The sequence below is a fragment of the Globicephala melas genome, chromosome 19, assembly GCF_963455315.2.
Source record: "Globicephala melas chromosome 19, mGloMel1.2, whole genome shotgun sequence".
Taxonomy (NCBI): Eukaryota; Metazoa; Chordata; class Mammalia; order Artiodactyla; family Delphinidae; genus Globicephala; species Globicephala melas.
Window position 1 is genome coordinate 55,623,451 of NC_083332.1, and position 24,436 is coordinate 55,647,886.

At 47.1% G+C, this 24,436-nt stretch overlaps 1 protein-coding gene across 1 annotated transcript in view; it reads right to left on the minus strand.

Moving 5' to 3' along the window:
* LOC115857025 (polycystin-1-like protein 2) overlaps positions 1 to 24,436 on the minus strand; it is an 85,715-nt gene that overhangs the window by 48,128 nt on the left and 13,151 nt on the right. The window contains 11 exon segments of the mRNA XM_070044123.1: positions 1,275 to 1,391; positions 1,394 to 1,438; positions 2,573 to 2,714; positions 3,434 to 3,554; positions 5,408 to 5,615; positions 7,130 to 7,247; positions 8,976 to 9,025; positions 11,432 to 11,490; positions 13,682 to 13,871; positions 13,874 to 14,104; positions 16,065 to 16,294. Coding sequence (XP_069900224.1) covers positions 1,275 to 1,391; positions 1,394 to 1,438; positions 2,573 to 2,714; positions 3,434 to 3,554; positions 5,408 to 5,615; positions 7,130 to 7,247; positions 8,976 to 9,025; positions 11,432 to 11,490; positions 13,682 to 13,871; positions 13,874 to 14,104; positions 16,065 to 16,294 — 1,511 coding nt within the window.

Below are 24,436 nucleotides of genomic sequence, written 5' to 3' on the forward strand. Positions count from 1 at the left end.
CAGTGAGGTCAGAGACTTCCTCTCTTTTGTTCACTGCTGTATATCTAGGACCTAGAACGGAGCCTGACGTTCAATACGTCTGCTGTAAGAGTGAATGAATGAATGAATATCCTTCGTATCCTTAAAGGGGACCCGCCTATCATTGGAATCACTTCATTGTAGTGTGCGGACAATCACGACGTTCTTGAATTGTAATTGACAACTCATTTTTATATGGTCACACTTCCCTGCCCCTTACTGGAGCAGCTAGCCTGGCGTCTCCATTTAGGGGGACACAGGTTTGAAATGAAACCTGCTTACCTTCCTTGAATTGGTCCCTTCCAGGCTCAGACCCAGTCGCGGCCCTCTGAACAGCCCTGCATTCCATGTCCATCTGACAGGCACCCCATGAAAACCACAATCCCTTGGGTCTGAGAATGGGGCCCCTCCACCTTCGCCTAGTCAATGGATTCAGTTTATGTCCTTGTGGTGTTTAATGCCGGACCCTGGGGAGCACCCCTGCAACACTCCTGGAGCCTAGGTTTGCAGGAAGGTCCCAATCTGACTGGCACATTTTCAGAGCTCTTGTGAGGGTCACAGAATGCCAAAGGCCATTGGGAGGAGACAAGGACTCAAACGGGCCCGCCAAGGACCAACCACCCCCAAATCGGAAGAGCAGAGGCAATGTGGGCGCTCACCCCGTCTCTCCTGCTGATGCCCTGCTGCTGTCTTGGGTGTGGGTTGTGGTGACAGGACACTGGCTGGGGCACTGAAGTGGGGTGGCATCAGCATGCTCCGTCCTCTCCTGTAAACCTGTGCAAACAGGTCTCGTCTCAGCTCAGCATGCTCTGTGACATCGCCCATTCCCAGCTACCTCCCGCAAAGTGGGGTCAGTAGCATCGTGGACGGTTCTGTGAACCAGGCCACCCCTGTCCTGAGTGGCTCCAGGGGTCGGGGCTACTCCGAGTGTGCACTGAGGAGTGGTATCCTGGTAGCAACCCCACGTGGTCACACTTCTGCATATCCTCCTCCATTTAGCCCGTTCCACGTCCCTCATGCCACGATAGAGGTCGTTTTGGCCTCCACAGTTGTGGAGAAGATAGGGAGTTACTGCTTCTCACCTCGCTGAGATGTGTGGCAGGGTCTGTGTGCCTGGGGGCAGGGCTTCAGGGTCATCCTGCAAACCTCTCTCACACATGGAACATATTCTTTGCAGCTCCCGGAGAGAGACAGGCACCTATTCTTGGAGAGGATGAGCCCAGGAGCTGAGGGGAGAGCTAGTCCCAAGCCGGTACCTGACTCCAGGCAGAAGCAGTACTCCAGGAGCCCCAGGGCGGCGGAAGTGTTGCAGAAGATGGCAAAGCTCGTCAGAACAGTGCCCTCCTCTGGGGCAGTGGTACAGGTGGGCAGTGGGAGCTGATCACGTAGGTGCCCTCCCTGTAGGCGTGCCGGGTCACTGCTGGGGAGAGGAGACGGAGGGTGCTTAGGGGGCTGTGTGAGGCGCACAAACTCCGCCATGGTTCACGATCTCCTGGGAGCTTGTTCAACATGCAGGTTCCCAGGCTCCTCTCCAGGGCCTCAGACCTCTCTGTAGATTCTGGGGTGGGGCCCAGAAATCTGCATATCTAACAACTCCCACGCCCACCCCCTCACCCCCTTGATGCAGGGCATTCCAGGGTCTCTGAGAAACTGGGCAGAGATAGAATCCCAGTCCTGCCATTTACTATCCATGTGACCTTGGCTTTCACCTTTTTAAGAATCAGTTTCTCATCTGTAAAATGGGGCTAATAATAATAGCTTCCTCCCAGGGCTTTAGTGAGGAGGGAGTATATCGGGAAACAAGACTTGCTCAAGAGACCGAGTTAGGACGGGCCACAGCCAGGATCTGGAAACACGCAGAACTCCCCCCAAACCATGGGCTCCCATAGCACCATGAAGAGCCCCCAGCTAAGCTGCGCCAATACCCCACACCACCTGTTATAATCACCTGGTTTTTCAAAAGGAGTGCACACCTGGAAGAGCTGGGCATAGAGGATTTTAATCAATTAAAATGAATTCCCTGGCCTACACTTAATTCAGAAGGTTTGGGGTGAACCCAGGAGTGTGCATTTTAAACTAGTACCCCAGGTTATCCTGGGCAGGTGGTCTGTGGGCCACTTTGAGAAATACTGAATCAAAGGAATGCACCTGAAAAAGAATAATCACCCCATTATTTATCTTTTTGAGAGTCTACTTCTCCTGCTGCTCTGGGCTTGTTTTAAGTGAGAAGCACTGAATCGCCTGGCAGGACGTGCAGGCTGCACACCCCACTGCTTTTACCACTGATGGTGTGTCATCCACCCTGCATCATACAGTTCAGAGGCGGGTGTTTCTGTTCTGCCGTTTGCATGAGAGGAAATTGAGGCACAGAGACCTTGAATCCGATGCCTGAAGTCTTCCAGTTAGAAGGCGGCGGTGGTGGAATTCACACCAGAGCCTGTGTATGGCCCCCGCCCTGCACTGATGTCCCCTGTTTCAGCGCTCCTGGGTTTGTCTTGCTCACTGTCTGCAGAAGACAGGATCTGTGACATGAGACTGAAGGAGGCCTTCCCACCTCTGACTCTGGTTCCGGTGGCCTGGCTGCTGGTCCTCAGGAAGGAGCTGTTCAGCAGCAGGGTGGCGGTGTCGCTCTGAAGGAGGATTAAAGAACGTGGCCAGAATCCTTGGAGTCTGCAGGCCGCCGGGAGGGGCTCGGCCTGAAAGAGAGCACAGCCCAGGGCCCCTGAGGCTGCAGCCAGCCTACAGGACTCAGCAGGGCAGTGGCTTCTGACCCTGGGAGGCCTTTCGGATTTGTCTCCAATGGATTGACGGCAGTATCACCTGCTTTCCTGAGGTCAGCCCAAATAGCTCATCTCCAGCCGCGTTAGAGTGTTTGTCCTTGTCCAGGTTCCCTGGAAGCAGAGTCTGAGACAAGGATCTGTGTGCAGGGCATTTATGAGGGAGGGCTCTCAGGCAAAACCAGGAGGGCAGGGAGGGAAGCCGAATGGGGCAGAGAATGAAACAAGGCAAAGAAGTGGTTTCGGGAGGCATCCAGCTTCATTCAGCCTGATCCCATGGGGAGCTCTGGAGCATAAGCTGCACCACAGAAATTGTCTCACTCAGAGCCCGGGGGGCTACGCTGTTAGACCCCACAGTTATTGGCCAGCGGCCGCCCCATCGCAGCTGGGGGATGCCTGCATCAGCCTGGTAAGGATGGGCTGGGCACCCACAGCATCTGCTGCGATGTTTCCCTATTGTTTCTGCTCCGCTGCATCCGTTCTGTCTTCTGACCAATGCTCCCCAGCCCCCGACTCCTACTCCTCGGGCTCTGAGTGGAGTTGACCAAACCCCAGCTCAGTCCTGGGCATGTGACTCAGGTCTGGTCAATCAAAGTGAGAAGTCGTTTCTGTTTTTGAGAGGCTGCCAGTGTCCTCGCCTTCTCCAGCAGGGTGTCATCTAAATACCAGCTGAACACGGCTGCTGCAGACTTGTCCCCCATGGTGACCTTGAGCAATACGCCCCTGCTGGCATTCACTGGCCTGCAGTTCTCCTCACAGCTGAAAGGGAGACAGAGAACGGAGCAGGGATGCTCCCTCAGACGTTGTGGCCGCCCGCCTGGTCTTTTGTCCAGTTCTTCTCAAGTCCTTTGAGAAGGTAGGAAATGGCTTTGTGAAGTGAAAGATGGAATAAAAACAACTTCTGCCCCAACCAAAACCAGGTCACGAAGATGAAGCGATTCGTTCCTGCCTGAATTCCCATTTCATTCACTGCACAAGAGAATGACACGGAAAGTGCGTGAGGCTGAGAGAGGACCCTAGGCTCCAATCCCGCCCCTGCCACTTGTGAATGACTGCTTTGCACAAGCCACTTAACCTCTCTGAGCCTCAGTTTCCTCACCTGTAAAGTGAGGGGATAAGAGCAGTCAATTTCCATGATTCTTTCTAGTGCTGATAATGATCAGTGAGTCCTGTGATTTTACAGCACACGTGCCACATCCCGTTGTCATTAGCTTAGCCAGTGCTGACCACAACCCTATGAGAATCCCCATATCACAGACGAGCAAACTGAGCTCAGAAAGTTGTGTGATGAGTCCCAGTGACACAACTCCTGAGTGGGGGATGGAACATGGGCCCACACGTCTGGACCCGAGCCCTGGGCCTTCTGTGTAATGTCATATTCCCTCACATGAGCCAGTGAGACATCACTGACTCCTGCTGTGTGCAACCCATCCCCAGTCCTTTTAGTAGGAGCTTTAAAATAGCTCTCGAATCTCCCCACTTCTGTCTTCACGTCTACCCTAGTGCAAGTGAGCCAGACATTCCCCATTTGCCCCTGCAGCCCACTTGCCATCAACTCTGTGGCTCTGTGCGCCAGGGACTGATCTCCATAGACTGCATCACCGAGTCTCCACACCTGCCAATGGGCCCAGCCAATGGGGAGCATTGAGAGGAGAGAGGTTGGGATAGCTATTCACCACTTTCCCTGCTCCTTACCAAATGGACTGCAGTTGGCAGAGGCCGTGTTCCTCTGGCCAAGGCCACAGCTCGTGCCGGGGGCACCTCTCCCGCAGCTGCAGCTCCCAAGGGGGTTCCAGAGATGCCATCCCCTTCTCTTACCCCTGCAGGCCTAAGAGGGACAATGGCTTCCTCTTGTTGTAGTCCTGCATTGTCATCCCTGGTTGATCCCCTTATCCCTGCCCTTGTCTGTAAATAGACCCTTTATCCAACTCCCCTCCGTTCCCAATTTCAGTGAGCCATCTGCTTCCTTCAGGGACCCAGCTGATGGCCGCGCCACCTTGAACTCTCACCTTGATTCCTGCAAGTGCCTAAGCAACCTCCCTGAGTCCTCTCTCGCCGCCTCCCGACCCCGCCCCAGCCGCTTCTCCACCCTGCTACCAGAGCGTTTGGAAGCAAAACGTGATCATGTTCCCAGCCTGCTTAAAAGTCTTGGGTGGCTTTCCAGAACTCTTAGGATAAAGGCCGAAATCATGTGTCTGACATAACCCTCAAGGCCCTGCCGGAGCCAGGCCCTGCCTGCTCTTCCGCCATGCTCCAGCCACACCAGCCTCTTTCACTTCCAGATTATTGTATGCTCCCTCCCTTTACTGTCTGTCCTGTCTCCCGCCCTCCCTTTTCCTGGCCAAGTTAATTCCTCTTCTGTCTTCACATCTCTGCTGAGGGCAGCCTTCCCTGACCCCGTGTCGGGGAAGTTGTCATAGAGGCGTGCTCTCTCCTTCCATTCATTTGTGTGAACCACTGCTGATCACCAAGTAACCCCAGTGAGAACTGAGACTGGGTCTGGTTTTACCCACCACTGTATGTCCTACCCCTTAGTCAGTGTAGCCAGAGCTGGCACTCAGTACATGTTGGCCAAATGGCAGCCCTGCAGGAGTTTGCTCTGGTGCTCCCACCTGACTCGCGGCCTGAGTTCCAGGGGGTCAGACACACAGAGGCACTGCTTCTCCAGGTTCTCCAGCTCCCGGCCTCTCCAGACTGCCAGGCGCAGGGTAACAGCAGAGTCAGGCGTCGGCAGGCGGGACGGTGGCACTACCAACTCCCTCTGGTCTGTGCGGCGCAGCTGCCTCTCAACACAATCGCTCCACTGAGCCCAGCAGTGCCCTGAGAGAGAGAGAGGTAGGCCAACACTGTGATCCACCCAGGCACCTTGAACTTGACACATGTGGCTACCTTCTGGTTGGGGGTTTTTAGAAGAAATGGGTCATGGATAAGAAAATTGGTTCCAAATAGAGATTCTTTTTTTTTAGTTTCAGGTTGAAGGAATGGTGCCACAGAAGAATGTTTCTGGGGAAATGACCCCCGCTTCACCCAGACTCTGAGCAAACCTGCAGGATGTGTTGGCTTGTTTTGCATCAGTGACTTGCACTGGTGAGCAGGCCAGCACAGAGCAGGAGAGGCTCCCAGAGGATATACAGCCCCGCCTGGGAGAAGGCGCCTTCTTGTCCCTGGTGTAAGTGATTGTCCACAGCTGTTTGTCTCTGTGCGGTACATTGGGGACCTGGGAGGCTGTATCTCTATCTGGGACGCTGCATGTCATCTCGTGCTTTGTACCAACTCAGTAAGTCTCTGTGTCCTTTGCCCTTCAACTCTGTTGATTAATGTATATCCACTACTCCAACTACCCCTGATGTGTAGTCATTCACAGGATATGCCTGGGGTCAGGTCATCAGCTCAATCACCTAAAGCCTATATTTGTATCCTCTATTAATTCAGATAACAAGAACTAACATGCTGAAGGATGTCCTGAGCACTTACCGATTAATATCAAAAGACTTCAAATGTTACATGACTTTTGATCCAGTTATTCCATTTCTGGGAACTTGTTTATGAAAGTAACCACAGCCGCAAGTAAAGATTGAACTGTAAGGATGTTCATTACAGCGTTGTTTATAAGGGCAAATCATTTGAAACAACCTCAGTGTCCAAAAAGAGGGCACTGGTAAATAAATGATCATGCAGCAACTTGACAGTCTATTATGCAGGTATTATGAAAATCAAGATGGAGAAGAAGATACCAAGACATGAAAATATGTGGGATACATTGTTCAATGAAAAAAAAGGGTAACAAAAGCAATATGTACAGTATGAATGGCATTCATTTTATTTCTAGAAGAGTGTGCATAGCTAGGATATATCTGTATAAAAAGGAGAACAACCATTTCTTAAAAATAAGTACTGGTGCTACCATCTTGGTTTGTCAGAAAAGACCTCATCACTTCCTCCTTCTAAACTATCTTCTCAGTGGCATACCAAGAGCGTGGAGGTTAAAAGAGGGGTTCAGTCCAAGAGGGGAGGAGTATTTTACCACTAATATTGTTTGTGGTGACAATAAAAAAGCAGGCTGGGTTTTAGGGTTTAACTGTTGTTCCTAAATTCTCTACAGATAGTGCCTCTCCTGGTTGCCTGCATTCAGGGCCACCCCCATCGTGGTTTGCCACTGCTTCCACCCACCTCCCATTTCTATGGAATTCACAATCTCTGGCACATACAAGGCACACAAAACGTCAAGCGTGAGTAATCCTGGTGTGAAGGTTAAGAAAAACAGCAGCAAAAGCTGACCGCTGTCCATCACTCCGTGGTGAGATAGGACGGTTCAGAGTTCTAAGGTCACCTACCACATGCCCACTGGAAGCGAAAGTCCTTGTTACTATCTGGCCAGCCCAGAGTCACTGTTGTGAAAGGATCCAAGTACTGACCTGGTTCCACGCACAGCTCCACATCCCCTCTATCTCTCTGCAGAAAAAGCAGCTGGCTGGTGAGACGCCCTCCACAGCTGGCACCCCACCTTGCGCCCCAGAGCAGTCTGTGCCAGGGGTGGCCACAGTGTGAGGCATGGAGTGGAGACAGACCTGTCTGATCCCCCTAGCCTGCAGGGGATGGATCACTGGGTAAGTGACTAGGCCAAGTGCGGGCTGGGTGCCAAGGGTTCATCATGCGTTCAGCTGCATTAACAGAGCCTGCTCTGGGCCAGGCCCAGTGCTTGAGGCCTGGAGATAGAGGAATAGAGAGCCAGCCCCTGCCCTTATACCTAGTCTGACAGACAAGGAACCCAACAATTAAAATGCAGAGTGCTAACTGCTGCAGTAGAGAGGGCTCAGGGGATCGTGATAATAGATGAGGGAGGAAGTAGGTTGAGAACGCCTGTTCCCCCTAAGGATTTGACAGTGTCTGACTCCTGGGGCTGCTGTGGATCAGATGAGAAAAACGAGTGACGCGCTTCCTCTTGTGTCTGGAGCAGAGGACAGCACGGAGCTATTACCTCTACACAGCAGAGAGCTGGTGTCAGGGCAAGCTTCCCAGAGGACAGGACCCCAGGGCTATGGAGCCGGGGAAGGAGGAGGAGTGAGGGCGAGCTGGGGCAACGATGGAGAGCACGTGGATTCAAGGAAAGGGGTTGGCAGGCATGTGGTGTGTTCCAGGATCAGTTCTGGTTAGACCTGTTAAACAGCTCAGGCCCAGAGGGCTTGTCCTGGGAATAACAGGAGGCTGTGGCAGAACTCAGTCCCCAGGGGTCTCTCTGGTTTGAGAATAAAGCTCAACCCCCTTGCCTTGGCACCTGAGGCCCCATGTGATTTGGCCTCTGTCCGTCTCTATAATCTCCTACATCCTCCCCGCCTCCAACAGCAGGCCTCAGGGCCTTCTCATCTACATACCTAGACAGCTCTTGTTCTGCTTCCAGGATGGCTGGCTGTCCTATCTTCAGGTCCCCACTTAAATGTTACCTCTCAAGAGCCCATGTCTGATCACATTTGCTAGTCCACCCTCTGCTAGTTGCTGTCACTGCACTGTATTGGTTCTAGTTAGATGCATCACAGTTCTTAATTATATGCTAACTTGTGAGTTAGTCTCACCCGCTAAGCTTCCTGAAGGCAGGGACCACATCTGTTTATTCACCATTGTTTCCCCAGCCCCTAATACCAATCCTTGAACATTGTAGAGGCACAATAAATCTTGTTATTGAATAAATGCATGCATGAGCAATGTCAAGAGCAAGGAGTCAAAGACTTAGTCTTGCTATAAATACCAAAAGACCTGGGCCTTTTTTCTCATATAAGCATTAAAAGCCATGAATTTCCATCCGAGCACTGCCTTAGCTGTATCCCATAAATTTGGATAGGTTGTGTTGTCATTATCACTTAAAATCTTTTAAAATATCCTTGTGATTTTTTCTTTGACCCATTGATCTTTTTTTTTAAGAAGTGTGCTGTTTAATTTCCAAGATGTCTGAGAGATATCTACGTATCCTAGATAACTTATTATTGATTTATAACATGCTGCTGTTGTGGTTAGAGGACGTGCTTCATTTGATTTCAATCCCTCTGGGTTTCTTTTTAAAAAGAAGAAGCCTCAGTGATTGCTAGTGCTCTGCTGTTAGCACCAAAAAGCCCAAATTCAAAACTAAAACAGAGTACTTAGACATCTTTTTCTTGTGAGGTTAAGTGTTTTAAAAAAAATACTCACATTCTTTTCCTGAGCCTTTGTTCCAGGTGGTTCTTGGAGACTGAAGGGAGCTATGAACACAGTAGGGATGGGTGTCAGACGTTGGTGGTGTTTATAAGGTCACCAAAGGGCAGAGTCAGAGGGTACGCTGAGGATGCCCTGGGAGTATCTGCCTGTCTTTGGAAATGGTTTAGGGACACGCAGAGAATATTCAGGTTGTAGGAAATGGGTCAAAAGCAAAACCGTCATGTTCACCGCTGGGCTATAGACACCTCTTTGGCGGATAAGAAAGAGGCGGGCAGCTGCCAATGGCAGGTAGAACAAGATTAAGGTCAGACTTGCAGCTGTTCGCCATTAATGTTTACCTGCCAGTTGAAGGGTGAGGGTGGGGAGCCCTCATCTCATATGCTATTTTCTGTGGTGCAAATGTTCCCATACAGGCAGATTTCAGGATACCAAGGTGACCTCACTGAATGCATAGTGGGAGAGATGGGCACAACCAGCTCTGGCAGGCTGGTAGGAGCTGGACTCAGCACGCCATGGTGTGTTTCTGGATCCATTCATTGGCGTCTTAATGGCTGTGCGAACCTCGGCAGGTTAGTTACTCTTTCTGAGTCTTAGGTGCCTCATCCGTAAAGAAGGCTGAAGGCAGCCCTTATTTCTCAAAGCTCCAGGAGGACTGAATGCTGTGCTGTATATATTAGTGCTTTGTCATCTATTCATCTGTAAAGAATATTAGTGTGTCAAGTTAAAAAAAATGGAAAAGGTACTCTCAGCTGATATGCTCTGAAGATATTGAAATGTGAGTTTGATTAATATCTAATTAAAGTGTAGTGATTAAGTTAAGCACTTAGGGTTGGTCATTCCATGTGATTCGCTAGGCCCTGGTGACTTGGATGTTTTAAGATCAGGGTATTACTGATCTTTAAAGAATTCCCTCTCAGTGAATTCTTATTCTCACAATGATAAGTTTGAAGGTCTGTAAAATCATACAAAACAAAGCTAAAATGCCAGACACAGAGATCTTTCTTAACCGTAAGAAGGAAGATGGTCCAATAACCCTGAATGAAGAAATCCAGAGAAATTGTTGCTACCCTGATCCTGCCATGAATTAGCTGAGTGACTTTTGCAAAGTCAATTAACCTCCCTGGACCTCAAATTCCATACGTGGAAACTCCTAGGAGGACTGTGGACAGTAAGTAGAACGGACATCTCATATTTTCTTCCCCCGTCCAGGCATTCACGCCCCCTTCTTTTGATAATGGCACTTACAGATGATATTTTCCCTGGGGAACCATCCCTCCCCACCCTCAGTCCTTTGGGTGAATCTGATCCTACGTCATGTTCCGGGGTGGACGTGTGATCCTGGTCTGCCCTGAGTACCACTCCCCTCTGGTCTCAGCAACAGGTCTAGGAGGGACCATGAACCAAGCTTAGACAAGTGAGAGGCAGCCTCAGGACTTGTTCTGAAAATATCAACACAGAGATGCTCTTTCTCCTCTGGGGTTAAGGACTGAAGCCTGCAGCCATCTTGCTACTACTCGGGAAGAGGGAGTCGGACTGAAGCCAACATAGAACAAAGAGATGGAGAGAGGCAGATTTCCGAAGACATTGCGTGGCTGGATCCTGCTGTGCCTAAACCCTGGACTTTTATTTTCTGAGTTGATAAAATTTCCTTTGGCTTGAGCCATTTTGAACTGCTTTTCTTTCTCTTGCTACTCAAAAGTCCGGGCAAACACAGTCAAGGTGAATTTTAAGACAGTGACATCTACTATTGGCTGCCTACCAACAGCCAATACCCTGCTCTTCCTCTTGGCTGTCAGAATCCATCTTCTCCCACAGAGCCTAAAAATGCTGGATTCCCAGCATCCCTTACAGCTGGGCACCTGACCCAACTTTGGCCAATGGTATCTAAAGGGAAGATTGCTGGGGACTAGTGGGAAAGATTTTTTTCCCTAATATAAAGAGATGCACAGGGGAACATGGGTTTCTGCTGCTGCTGGATAATGCTGGGTTGACAGGTGATGTCTGGAACTGCGGCAGCCATCTTGATAGCATGAGACACAAGCCTAAGGACCAAGCGAAAGCTCTGAGGATGGCAGAGCAGAATGACAGACTGAGCCTGGGTCCTCGCTGGTGACACTGAGCCACTGAACCAACCTTGGAACTAACTTCTTAGTTATGTAAGATAATAAGACTTGAACTTAAAGCCACTTATGTTGGGCTTTCTATTATTTGAAGCCTAAAGCAGTGTAACTAATACAAATTCGAATGTTTTAGAATTCTGTATCAATGGTTGGATGTTCTGTTGCTTACCTTATTGCCTATTTAGAGTAACCAGAGAATTCTTAATATCTGTGAAACAAAATAAGCATTCAAAGCTCTGTTTTAAGGGCCCCCTCACTAGATTCCCGAGGAAGTGCAATGCCCTAAACTCCTGGTCACAAATTTTATACCCCCTTGCAGAAAATTCTTACCTGTGACAGTGACGCTTCCAATTTTCAAACTCAAGTTTGAGAAGGCGTTCCTCACCAGCGACCAGAAAGGCGCCTGCAATGCAAAGGGTGGAGAATTATGGGCATTGTAATAAATTGTTTAACTTGCTCTGAGACAGTTCTCCCAGCCTGTGCTTCTCCAGTCCTGTGATGGCAGTATCTGACTCTTTCATCATCAAAGAATTTAATGTATCCCTGATGTATGCCAGGCATGGTGCAAGGCTCTGGGGACACAGAGATGAATGAAACCTGGTCCTTGTCCTCAAGGCCTTATGGTCTAGTAGGCATGTGGGACACTCCAGTGTGGGAATCGGCATGGAAGGCAGTGTGGGCATGGGGTTGGGGGTCTGCTTCTACCTTGGGGAGAGAAAGAAATGGTTAATGAGGTGGGGCAGGGGCTAGAGCTGAAGTTCAGAGGATGAGCAGGTGCTCATTTGCCAGATGAGAGAGGAGATTCCAGCAGAAGGAGGCCAATTACACGGTTTTAAAAGGGTCGAGAGAGTGGGGAGGGGAGAGGAGGATTTGTCAGAAGACTTGGAGAGAGCCGCTGCTACATGAGTATCCCCGCCCCCCTGCCTCCCTCATGGGGAAGAGGTGGTGGGTGCTACCTTCTTCTCTTCTCAAGCCTGGAGAGAAGGTCTTCAGAGAGGGCCCTTGGTGAGCTGGGTATGTGTTCTTTGAGGCTGGGAACCCCCATGGACAGGTTCCTTACTCATGCCCTTGGAATGATCTATGACGGGTGGAGGAGAGGGAAGGGGAGAGAGGAAAGGCAGCATTTCTGCATTTGGGAAATGACTACAGTCGGCTGGAAGCAGCCAAGGACTGGGGGAGAATTTTCTAAGGACCAGATGTTAGCCTTGGCGGGGGGGAGGGAGTGGAGAGGGTAGAGAGAACGAGGAGAACAGAGAAAGGGACCCTGTTGGTGACAGGAGAGCCCTGGACTGAGTGAATTCTTATTCTCAGTAGCTGTAGTTGTCTGTTCTCAGTTGTAGGTGTCTGACATCTGTAGTTGTCAGTTGTCTATGAGCCTCAAGAGCCCATGGAAGCTCCTACGAGAGGCGGCTGCAAACATCTGCTGGGCGGTGAGAGCAAGGCCAGCGCCACCAAGTGAGCACCTTCCTGTCCTGCCTGGTTCCCTGTCCTTCCCCCCTCACTCCCTTCATCCCTGGAGGTGTCCAGTCTGTTTTTCTCATGGGGAGGAGAAGACTGCTTATCATCTAAGAGAGAGCCCCAAAGTCACGGGTGTATGGAGATTTTATCTCTTATCTCCTACCAAGTAGCTTTTATAGGAGTCAAAAATTAATTTGCATTTGAATTACAGCCTCTTTATTATATTTGCCATTGTCGTTCCATTTCATTTCCAGATTCTTCCTGTTCCAAACTGTACCTTTGGTACCTGGCAAAATTGCGATGTTTCTCTTCTTGACTCTGTCGTTCCTTCTGCCATCTCTTTTGCCACATCCCTTGCTGAGGGCATGGTAGCCCATACCTGCACATCATTACCCCCTTTCTCACACACCTCTGAGGTCCAGGGTAGCGGACCTGGGTGGGCTGGAGACTCTGCCACCTTCATCACTTTCCTGCCTGCTGACCTCACCACACTGCCCTCAGAGACACTCTGTTCTTTCCAGATTAAATGCACGTCAGCTGTGGCCTCCTGCCCTGGCTGGTGCCAGCCGGTCTGCTGCCCTATCTCTATTCCAGGCAGCCTCCTGATACCTCCTCTCTTGTCCCTCTCTCTCCCACCCTTTAGTTTTTACCCATCTCTCCCCCGCAGGACGTGGACTGCAGTTTCCCGAAACACATTCTCCTCTAGAAATGATGGAAGAAATCCAAGTACTCCCGCTCTCTTCCAGTGGTTCTCAGTGGGGGTGATTTTGCTCCCCAGGGCACAGTTGGCAATGTCTGGAGACATCTGTAGTTGTCATGACTTGGAGGCTGGGGCTACTGGCACCCAGTGGGTCGAGGCCAGGGATGCTGCTAAACATCCTACAGTGGACAGGACGGTCCCCGCAACAAAGAATTATCTGGTCCCAAATGTCAGAAGTGCCAAAGTTGAGAATCCCTGTGACTATAAGTTCTATAACTGCAAGTAATATCTGTCTCTTCCTTATTTTGTGACCCAGGCTGGATGCTGTGAACCATCTTTTTGTCTGGGACACACTGAAAAACTGGCTGGCAGAACCCTGGACACCAAGTCAGGAAGGGAAGAGGAGGGAGGTTTGGAAGGGGAGCCACAAACTCCAAGTACCTTCAAGAGGAACTGCCACGTGGTAAGTCCCAAATGGCCCCCCAAGGCTCTCTTTCTCATGGGAGAAGGTTGCATTGAGTCCTGCCACCTCAAAGTTCAGCCTCTCCGGGATACCGTGAGCCGCCGAGACATTGACCAGTAGGTCCTGTCCAAGCTCCAAGTTGCCAGAGCCCAGGAGGCCTGCAGGCCTGACAGGGGCTCCACGAAGTGGATGGTGATGTTTCTGGAGGGGGCAGAGGTGGTGGTGTTGCTGGTGGCTCAGATCTCCAAGTGGTGCATCCCTGGGCCCATCCGTTGCTGGACTGCTCCACCCAGGGTCACACTGTAGGGGAGCGGGCCCCTCTGCGTGGTGAACTCAGCCAGGGTTGTGTTACCTGACAGCACAGTGTAAGTCACCCCTGTTCCTAGGTGGAGTAAGACACATTTAAGAATGTCAGTCATGCAGTAGATTATACTGAGGTAGTTCAGACTCCAGTTGTAAAGTCAGATTCCACATATAGACATAGATATGGATATAAAGACATACGTAAGGATATATCCTCCCCACCCAAATATTAAAACGGATTATCTCTGAGTATTGGGTTCATGAGTGATTTTTCTTTCAGGGCCCTCTCTGCTCACCTGCATATTCTAATTATTTTATTTATTTTATTTTATTTATTTGGCTGCGCCGGGTCTTAATTGCAGCACACAGGATCTTCGTTGCCACGTGCGGGTCCTTAGTGGCAGCATGCAGGATCTAGTTCCCTGATGAGGGATCAAACCCGGGCCCCCTGCATTGGGAGCGCGGAGTCTTAACCACTGGACACCAGGGAAGTCCCTCTAATTATTTATACTATGCATGTGTTACGGTAAACTTAAAAGTTTGTAGTAAAAACCTCAGAACATTTTGTTGATAGAGATATCCTTGTGGCGAGGAAGGCTCAAAAGGTAGCATCTCTTAAGGGTGTGGCTGGTTTTTATGCATGAGAATTAGCCTCCAGTCTTGTCTTAAGTCGAAGCAGTGAAGCCCTTTCCATCTCCATGACTAACTGCCTGAAACCCTGCCCAACGAGAGAAGTCAGCCTGTTCACATTAAGATGGGCTCCCTTACGGACTGGGGCTGGTTATCCTAACTGGATGCTAAATATTGTGGTTGACTCTTAAAAAATATGATTTAAACCACTAAATTAAGATTCTTTCCAATAGAAACCAAGCTAGTATATTTCTTGTTTGAGTGATGCTACTGTTGCTGCTGATGGTGTTGATGTAAGCCCTCTGAGAACAGGAGCCCTGACTTTCATGTTTATTGCTACCTCCCCCCATACCTGAAAAAGAGTAGTCACTCAATTATGTTTGTAGAATGAAAAAAGATTATCTTAAGTTTTTCCAGGTGCACCTAGCAAGCTATCTTCAGCCAACAAGCACACCAGAACAGAAAGGAGCCCCAAGCACTGCGTTTAAAGTCCCGTTATAGATCCATGAAGTTACTGCTCTGAGTGAGGCTCCGGGTGGTATGAGGTTGGACTGAGACATGTCCTCACCTCCACAGCTCTGTGCCACTCAGTTTATATCAACAGGTCTCTGTCCAGATCTCAGACTGGACCTGTGCCTTGAGGAAAGATACTGCCTTCGGTGAGGATGGGAGAGTCTATTGACAGAAGGGGTGATATTCAAAATATTTAACAACTGAAACTGCATGGGCACCAGCTAAGTAGAATGATGTTCTGATAAATCAGAATGGACACTGTGACCAATCCGAATGGATGCTGTGACCAATTAGAATGGACGTTGTGACCAATGAGAAATATTGCTATGACCAATCAGAATAGATGCCATGACAAATCAGAATGGATACCTTGACTGATCAAAATGGACATGATGGCCAATCAGAATGGCCTCTGTGACCAATCAGAAGAGAAACTGTGAGCAATCAGCACGGACACCAGCCATAACAGCTGCTGTAGTTGATTATCAGCCCTAACTGGGGGCAATGTGATTGTGTCAAGCTGGTCGATGCTGGCTGTGCTGAGATTCACATGCCCCCAACAGGGAATGGCTTGGAAGTCCAAGTCTTGTGATGGGACTAGGGGCATGCAAATGGTCTTCAGAAGGATGGTTGCTCTCACTAGCTTACTAGCCTTGTGACTTCGGCCAAATTTCTCAACCTTCCTTCCATTTCTTCCTCCATAAAATGTATTGGGTGGGCTACTATATAAGCACTTAGACCAGTTCCTGGTATACACTAGGTACTAAATAAATGAGTGGCTAAGAAACTAACTCCATAAGTGTTTGCTGTTAGTACTTATTGAAGCCTGGGAGCTGGATGGATAGATTGGGGGCAAATCAAGGCTGCCTTGACCTTGACCATTTCTGCAGACTCACCTCCATCAAGCTCCACCTGAATCCACAGAGGGTCCCTGAAGACTGCCCAGGAGAGAGGGCTGGTTTCTGATGTGGATAGGCCAGAACACCCAGTCACACAGAGCCTCTCCATCTTGTCTCACATCGTCACTTGCTTCTGAGCTATCACGTTCCACTCGCTGGTTGTACACTCGACAAACACAGTGAATTCCCCAGGGGCTGTGAACTGGTGGAAGACGCTGCTGGACAAACTGCCAACAACGGTCAGAAACATTACCAGTGTTGGGCTCACACACACGCGCATTCACATGTGTGCTTGTGTGCACTCCCACCATACATCTCCCCCGCTCTGCAAAGATAAAAAACAATGAAGAAAAAGATGGTCCACGACCAAGCCACGCTCTCTGTGTTTGTGAAGGTTACACTGAGACTCCTGGAGCAGGTGAGAAATGGAAGAAATAGCTCTGACTAATTAGGGGTCGAATACTTGGCTGCAAGTCCATTGTCTGCCATTTTCTCCCTCTGTGGCTCATATGCACCCCCTCTCTGGGCCTCTTGCTTCATCTGTAAAATACTATGCCCCAGCCTACCTTTCTGAGCCTTGTTTTCCCCATTTGTAAAATGGGATGAGTCCAAACATATCAAAATTGCGAGTATGTTTTGCTTCTCATTTTCCCAAGGGGACTAATTTAAAATCCCTCAAATGGCCCCAAAAGATTCATGTGACCTCCCCTCCTGTCCTCCTCCTCAGCTCCTGCCACACTCCCCTTCTGTAACTATACTGGTAGCTCAGACCTCTTTCCAGTTCATAGAACATGTCACTTCTTCCCCACCCCAAGGCCCAGAAGTGCTCTTTACAGGGAAGCCTCTTGCTCATCCCTTTGCTCATACGCTTGCTCTTCCTTCAGTTCTCAGCTTAAACATCACCTCCTCAGGGGCGTCTTCTTAGATTCTTTTATAACTGCCATAGCTTTGCTGCTTCTCCTAGGTGACACTCACCCCTTTTGTGCTCGCTTATTCACTGTCATGCTTCCCTGTGGAGCTGTCAGCGCAGACAGTGTCTGTCTAGTTCTCCCTTTATACCTGGCATCTAGCACAGAGCCTAGCACATAGTGAGGGCTTGAGAAATAGTTTACAAATGGATACAGTTGTGATAAAGCTTGGAGAACAGTAACCTGATTCTTGGTGCCGGCCAAGATGGAGTTAGCCCACTATAGCCTGTTTCTTCCATTAATTACAACTAAAAACCTGGGCAGAACACAAAAAGAAACTACCCAAGGACTCTGAAAAGTAAGAAACAGTAGGCAGATTGTGGGTGAAAGTCAAAACTTTAAGAATCATCCATAAAGACAGGAGTTTCCTGTTTTCTTTCTGGGTTTTTGTGTGTGTGTGTGGGGGGGGGTTGTTTGTTTGTTTGTTTAATCTCCTTTATCTCTTGACTTTGTCCCGAGGGTAGTCTGGGTCATGGTACTGCACAGTGAGTAAAGAAAACAAAAACCCCGAGAGAAACACCCTCTGTTTAGCCAGAGGACCAGAAAAAGGGCCCCAGTGAGTCTGAGACTACAGAGGAAAAACCCACTTTTGTTTTGTGTTAGTCTTTTTTTTTTCTCTCCTGTACCTACCCCAGGCTGTCCTCTCTCTTGGAGCCTCACTGACTGTGTGGGGTGATGCAGACCCCAAAATCCCTAAGAGAAAACTGATCTTTCTATCCAGAGGATCCATGGAAAGGGGCCTGTGGGAGCTGGAGATTGTGGGGAAAGTCCTGAAAAGGAGAGATGCAGAGAAGATGATTCCCTAATTCTGTGTATGACCCAGCATGAATCATGAGTTCACCCAGAAACTGCACATGTGCAGAACAGACCCAAAGAAATATAGCAAAGGCCTCTTGGACTAAAGTACAACATAAACCAGCACCCCAAGTGGCACATGAATGGAACAGACCCTGACAGTTTTGGAAACTGAACTGGAATGGGAACCACTGCTCACAGAAGGCAAGTCAGAATGTGTGGTCTGAACCTAACTGGGTTGGTTGCCTGCTAAAACAAAACAAACAGACCAGAAAAAAATAACATTTTCCAGAGTATTCTTAAAAGGACCCAGAGTGTCAGAACCTACTACCTAAAATGTTCAGAATATAATCCAGAATTGCCTGATACACAAAGAACCAGGAAAATGTGGCCAAATTTCAAGGGAAAACATAATCAGTAGATGTCAGCCCTGAGGTGACTCAGATATTAAAATGTCAAAGACTTTAACCCAACTATTATAACTATGCTCCATGAAGTAAAAGGAAACTCTCTTGAAATGAATGGAAAGCTAGACATTCTCAGCAGAGAAACCGAAACTATTAACAAGAGCCAAGTGGAAATTTTAGAAATGAATAACACAATGTCTGAAATAAAAGATTCATTCGTTGGATGCAATAGCAGAATTGAGATGGCAGAGGGAAAAGTCAGTGAGCTTGAAGACAGAGCAAGAGAAATTATCCAATCTAAAGAACATAGAGAAAAAAATATTAAAAATTTAAAAAATGAGCAGAATGTCAGCAATCTGTGTAACAATATCTAAAGGTAAAACATTTGTGTTATTGGAGCACCAGAGAGAAGAAAGAGGTTGCTGTAGAAAAATATATTTGAAGAAATAATGGCTGAAAACTTTCCAGATTTGACAAAGCACGTAAATTTAAAGATTCAAGAAGTTCTGTGAAACCCCAAATGTAAAAAACAAACAAACAAACAAAAACAAAACAAAACAAACCTTAAAGAAAACCTTGCCCACAGATATAGTGAAGTGCTGAAAATTGAAGATAAAAAAAATCTTGAGATCAGTCTGAAAAAATAGTGATACACTACATGTAGAGAAAACAGTGATTTGAATGACTGTAGATTTCTTTAGAAACTGGAGGTCAGAGACAGTGAATGACATCTTCAAAGTGCTGAAAGAAAAGAGCTGTCAACACATAATTCTATAGCCAGCAAAAATATCTTCCAGGAATTAAATCAAAATGAAGACATTCTCAGGAATGAAGAAATTCTGTAAGAGACTTTGTTGCTGCAAAATCTACTTTAAAAGAAATGCTTGGGCTTCCCCAGTGGCTCAGTGGTTAAGAATCTGCCTGCCAGTGCAGTTCGAGCCCTGGTCCAGGAAGATCCCACATGCCGTGGAGCATCTAAGCCCATGTGACACAACTACTGAGCCTGTGCTCTAGAGCCCATGAGGCACAACTACTGAGCCCGTGCGCCACAACTACTGAAGCCCATGTGCCTAGAGCCCGTGCTCCACAACAAGAGAAGCCACCGCAATGATGAAGCCCGTGCACTGCAACGAACAGTAGCCCCTGCTCGCCACAACTAGAGAAAGCCCGTGCGCGGCTACAAAGACCCAACACAGCCATAAATAAATAAATAAATAAACAAATTTATTTAAAAAAAAAATGAAAAAGGCAATTTGAAGGAAGTTTTTCCAGCTGAAGGGAAATGATATCAGAGGGAAACTCGAAACTTCAGGAATGAAGGGAGAGTGCAAGAAAAGGTAAATATCTTGGTAAATGTAGCCTATTTTTCTCCTCTTAAGTTCTTTAATATATGTATGACTGTTGAAAGGGCTTTTCAATGTATGTAAACATCCTACAACTGACAATTATAGCATAAAAGATGGCAGGCAAAGGAAAATATATGCTGATAAGGCCATAACATTTTACCTGAAGTGGAAAATATTAACTCTAAGTAGACTGTGAAAGGTTAGATATGTATATTGCAATCCCCAAGGAAACTATTTAAAAAGTAATACAAAGAAAAATAACCAAAAAAGCCAATAGGTAAGCTAAAATGGAATGCTGAAAATATTCAAATAATCCAAAAGAGGGGAAGAAAGGAGAGGAACGGGGGAAAATAAACATAGGGTGCAAACAGAACACAAATAACAAAATAGTAGACCGAAATCTAACTATATCAATAATTACATTAATTGTAAACAATGTAAACATACCAATTATTATGCCAGATGAGATTTTAAAAAACCAAGACTCAACTGTATGCTGTCTATAAGATGCCCACTTTAAATATGACAATATAGATAGGTTAAAAGTAAAAGGATGGTTGTATAGCACAGGGGACTCTACTCAGTGCTCTGTGGTGACCTAAATGGGAAGGAAATACACAAAGGAGGGGATATATGTATACGTATAGCTGATTCACTTTGCTATACAGTAGAAACTAATACAACATTGTAAAACAACTATACTCCAATAAAAATTTTTTTAAAATAATCACTTTGAGAAAACAGTTAACAACAAAAAAGTAAAAGAATGGAAGAAAGATGTAACAGCAAACACTAATCAAAAGAATGTTGGAGTGGCCATTATTAATATCAAACCATGTAGATTTCAGAACAAGGAAACTAACTGTAGAAATGTGAAGATGGCCTTGAATCCTACCTGGTTTTCAGCAATCTCTCTGGAAGAAGCAATTTATTCCATTCTCTAAACTCTGGTGCCAACTGAAATTGCCCAGGACTAAAAAGCAGAGAAATGGATTTTTCTTGATTTGTCACCCAGTGATCTTACCCAAGAGCAAAGAGTGCAAAGTGGTTTAGTAACTGCTGCCAACAAAGAGAAGCTGTGCTTGGAGTACAAAGCAATGGAGACAACAACTTAAATTTAATGATCCTATGACCCAGGAATTCCACTCCTGGGTATAAACCCAACAGAAATGTGTACATATGTGCATGAAAAGACATGTACTAGAATGTTCACCGTTGCACAAGTTGTAATAGTACAAATGGGAAACCACCCCAATGCGTATAAACACTAGAATGGATAAGTTGAGGAATATTCATACAACAGAATGTTATACAGCAGTGAGAAAAAAGAAATCACAGTTATACACAGCAATATGCATAAATCTCAAAAACATACTGAGCAGAAGTAAGACACAAGAGAAAATATACTTTACGATTCTATTTATAAAAATTTCAAACACAGGTCACAGTAGTCGATGATGTTAGAAATCAGTATCCTTTTGGGGGGGCGGCCCGTGGAGGATTTCTGGGTACTGGGTCATGTTTTGTTTCTTGATCTAGGTGCTGGTTACATGGATGTGTTTATTGTCTAAAAATTAATTGAACTGTATCTTTTTGTGCAGTTTTCTATACATATCTTATGCCTCAATAAAAAGTTGAAAAATTAGTTCAAAATTCTATCACTTACTGGTTTGTATACACTGCTTTGATACTTGACGTGAATATGGTACAATTTAATGAGAGGTCCCCCAGACTCAGCTCTGTCCAGAGGTGACTCAAAATAAAGACCCAAGAATTATGGCAATACCCAGATCTGTCAGTAGGTGGCGCTGAATTACCCAACGCTGGACTTGGACAAATTTCACTTTATTCAAATTGTGTCTATAGGCACATAATATAATTTCAGAAATGTAGAAAGTTTCCCACGACAAACAGAGAAACAAAACAGCTTGCCATGCAAATGAACACAAGCCATGGGGAGTGCAAGGCTAGAAGGAGCTTTTAAAGGAGAAATCCTTTGACTTCTTACGCTGTTTCTATTTGAGGTTGAATCCTATCCATTAGCTCATGTGATTTATCTAGGATGGAGACGGAGTCCGATTTGAAAAATTCACCTGTTAGCCTAATGAGGAGTTAAGCAAAAGTAGGAGTCCGTACAAACACATTTTAAAAAAGCATTGTGACGTTTGCACGAAGTATGTGACTTCTGTATACTTAAAATTCATGCCACTTTTCACACTGTAAACTGAGTTCTGAGGCTGCTAGTGCTGATAAGAAAGCATCAGAAATATATCTCCCAATGTTAATAAAAGTGATAGCAGAAGGTGAGTGGGTAGTTTCAAGGTCTAACAGATCTTTAAAGTAGACAAAATTGGGTTATCGGGTTGGAGTGATGGTGGAGGGTATCACCATTTACTTCTTTCGAAAGAGAAAAGAAAATGCAGTAGCTTTCACTTACAGCAAATGCCCAGAGGGTTTGCAAATGTAAAGCATTGTTTATTGCTGTTTCTCTTAGATTATGGAAACATTTAATCACACAGAGAATTCCAGAGAGTAATATGATAAACACCCTTGGACTCACCATCCAGAGTGGACAAATATTTGCATTTTGTCCCATTTGCTCCAGTTTTTAACTACATTTGTATATTACTGAAATGTCCTTGTGTAACTAAAGAACTTAGCAGGGCTACAGTCAGTCAATTTTGACTTATGCCAAATGCAATTTGTGTAAAATTTGGGGGCTGAAAGACTATGTAACTTAGCATTTCTTGTTTGTTTTTATTAATTTATTTATTTTTGGCTGTGTTGGATCTTCGTTTCTGTGCGAGGGCTTTCTCTAGTTGCAGCGCGTGGGGGCCACTCTTCATCGCAGTGCGCGGGCCTCTCACTATCGCGGCCTCTCTTGTCGCGGAGCACAGGCTCCAGACGCGCAGGCTCAGTAGTTGTGGCTCAAGGGCCCAGTTGCTCTGCGGCATGTGGGATCCTCCCAGACCAGGGCTCGAACCCGTGTCCCCTGCATTGGCAGGCAGATTCTCAACCACTGCGCCGCCAGGGAAGCCCCAGCATTTCTTGTTTTATCGATGAAATGGTAGCAGACGGGAAGAAACTTGCAGAATAATGCCATGGATATTTCTATCACTTAAACCTTTTTTTTCTCCAGAGCAACTTCATATTTAATTTCTCATTTTACTCTGTGAAACAGTTAAGATCGCCATCAATATAAATGTGATAGGGAAGGAAATGGAAACCCAGAGATTGTCTCTGCGTCTCACATCATATCTAGGATAAGAACCCCAGCCTCTGGACACATTTTATTTTGCGGCATGGCACAATGCCTGAGACCCCAGAGGACTTCTGAGTTTGAGACCTGCACTCACTGGATCAGATTTGGACTGTGGACCGGGTTGGTCCCCGGGTTGCCCCAGCCCACCCAGGCCTTCTGGGAATGGCAGGCACCCACAGGGCTGAATTCAGAACCTCTAGCCCACACAGAGTAGAACCAGAGATGTTTCAGGGTTAGGAGAGGTGCTTATGAGCCTCCATGATTTCCCTGGGGATCCTTGATTTCTCTGAAATGAGCCAGATGCCAAGGAGGATCTGGAACTGATGGGGCACCCCTTCAGCTGGGGCACCCAGCAGGGTAGAATGGAGCTTATTCCAGGCCCAGGTAGGACTTTGAAATGTTATGAATTGTGTTCAGCTGCCATCAGCTTGGGGAGCTATTCTTCCCTGGAAGATGCAGCGTCTGGTGCCCTTGGGCCCCGATGCTGCGTGCTGTGTCCTCCACCAGGACCCAAGAGCCTAAGAGCCTGAGCTTTGATTCCAGGCAGCCCTGGCTTGCCTGGCTATGCTGTCACTCACCAGCTGCGTGGCTTGGGCATCGCTACTGGACCTCTTGAAGCCTCAATAGCTTTGTCTGTAAAACAAGATGATTATGTAGTTCAGCACTGTCCAACAGAAACTGTGTGAGCCACGTGTGTCATTGTAAACTTTCTAATGGTCACACTGAAAAAAGTGAGAAGGAGCAGGTGAAATTAATTTAGAAAATTTATTTCCTTAACCCCAATAGATCCAAAATACTATCATTTCAAAGTGTAATCAGTATCAAAACATCACTTAGTGAGATATTTTACATTCTTTCATGGGAAGGGAGCTACATCTTCAATATCCCACGTGCATTTACATTTACAGCACATCTCAGTTGAGAGCAGCTGTATTCCAAGGGCCCAGTAGCTCATATGGTGAGTGGCTGTTATTCAGGACAGAGTAGCTCCTGCTCATGGGGTTGTTGTGAGGATTAAGTGAGATTGGGTGTGAAAGCTGCTTAGCTGGACTGTTATTAATATTGCTACTATTATTTTTATTATCCTTATCAACAAAAAACATTCGTACACGCAGGTGAGCATCTTCTTCACCCCGTTACTGACTCCTTGGACAGTGACTCGGGAGATTCCACAGAGCCGAGCTAAAAGGACCCAGCTCTCCATGACTGTTTGAGTGACCTTCTCCATTGAGAAAACCTGTGAGCACCATTCCTCCCATTCCCGTATGTATGCCCCTTTGTACTGTGACTCTGCCTCTCCTTCCACCAACAGGTGGAGACTATTTCTCCACCTGTTCAGTGTGGGCTTGGCCATGGAACTTGCTCTGGTCAATGGGACATTAGAAAATGTGACACAAGTAGTGATTTGAAAAATGCTTACACATTGGGCCTTGCTTTCACTCCCTGCTGGAAACTCTTCTGCCACCATGCAGATGAGCCTAGGCTAGCCTGTTGGGTGATGAGTGACACATGCCACTAGCTGACATCCAGCTAACTGCCAGACAAAAGAATGAGGCCTTCCTAGGCCATCCAACTGAGCTAGTCCAGACAA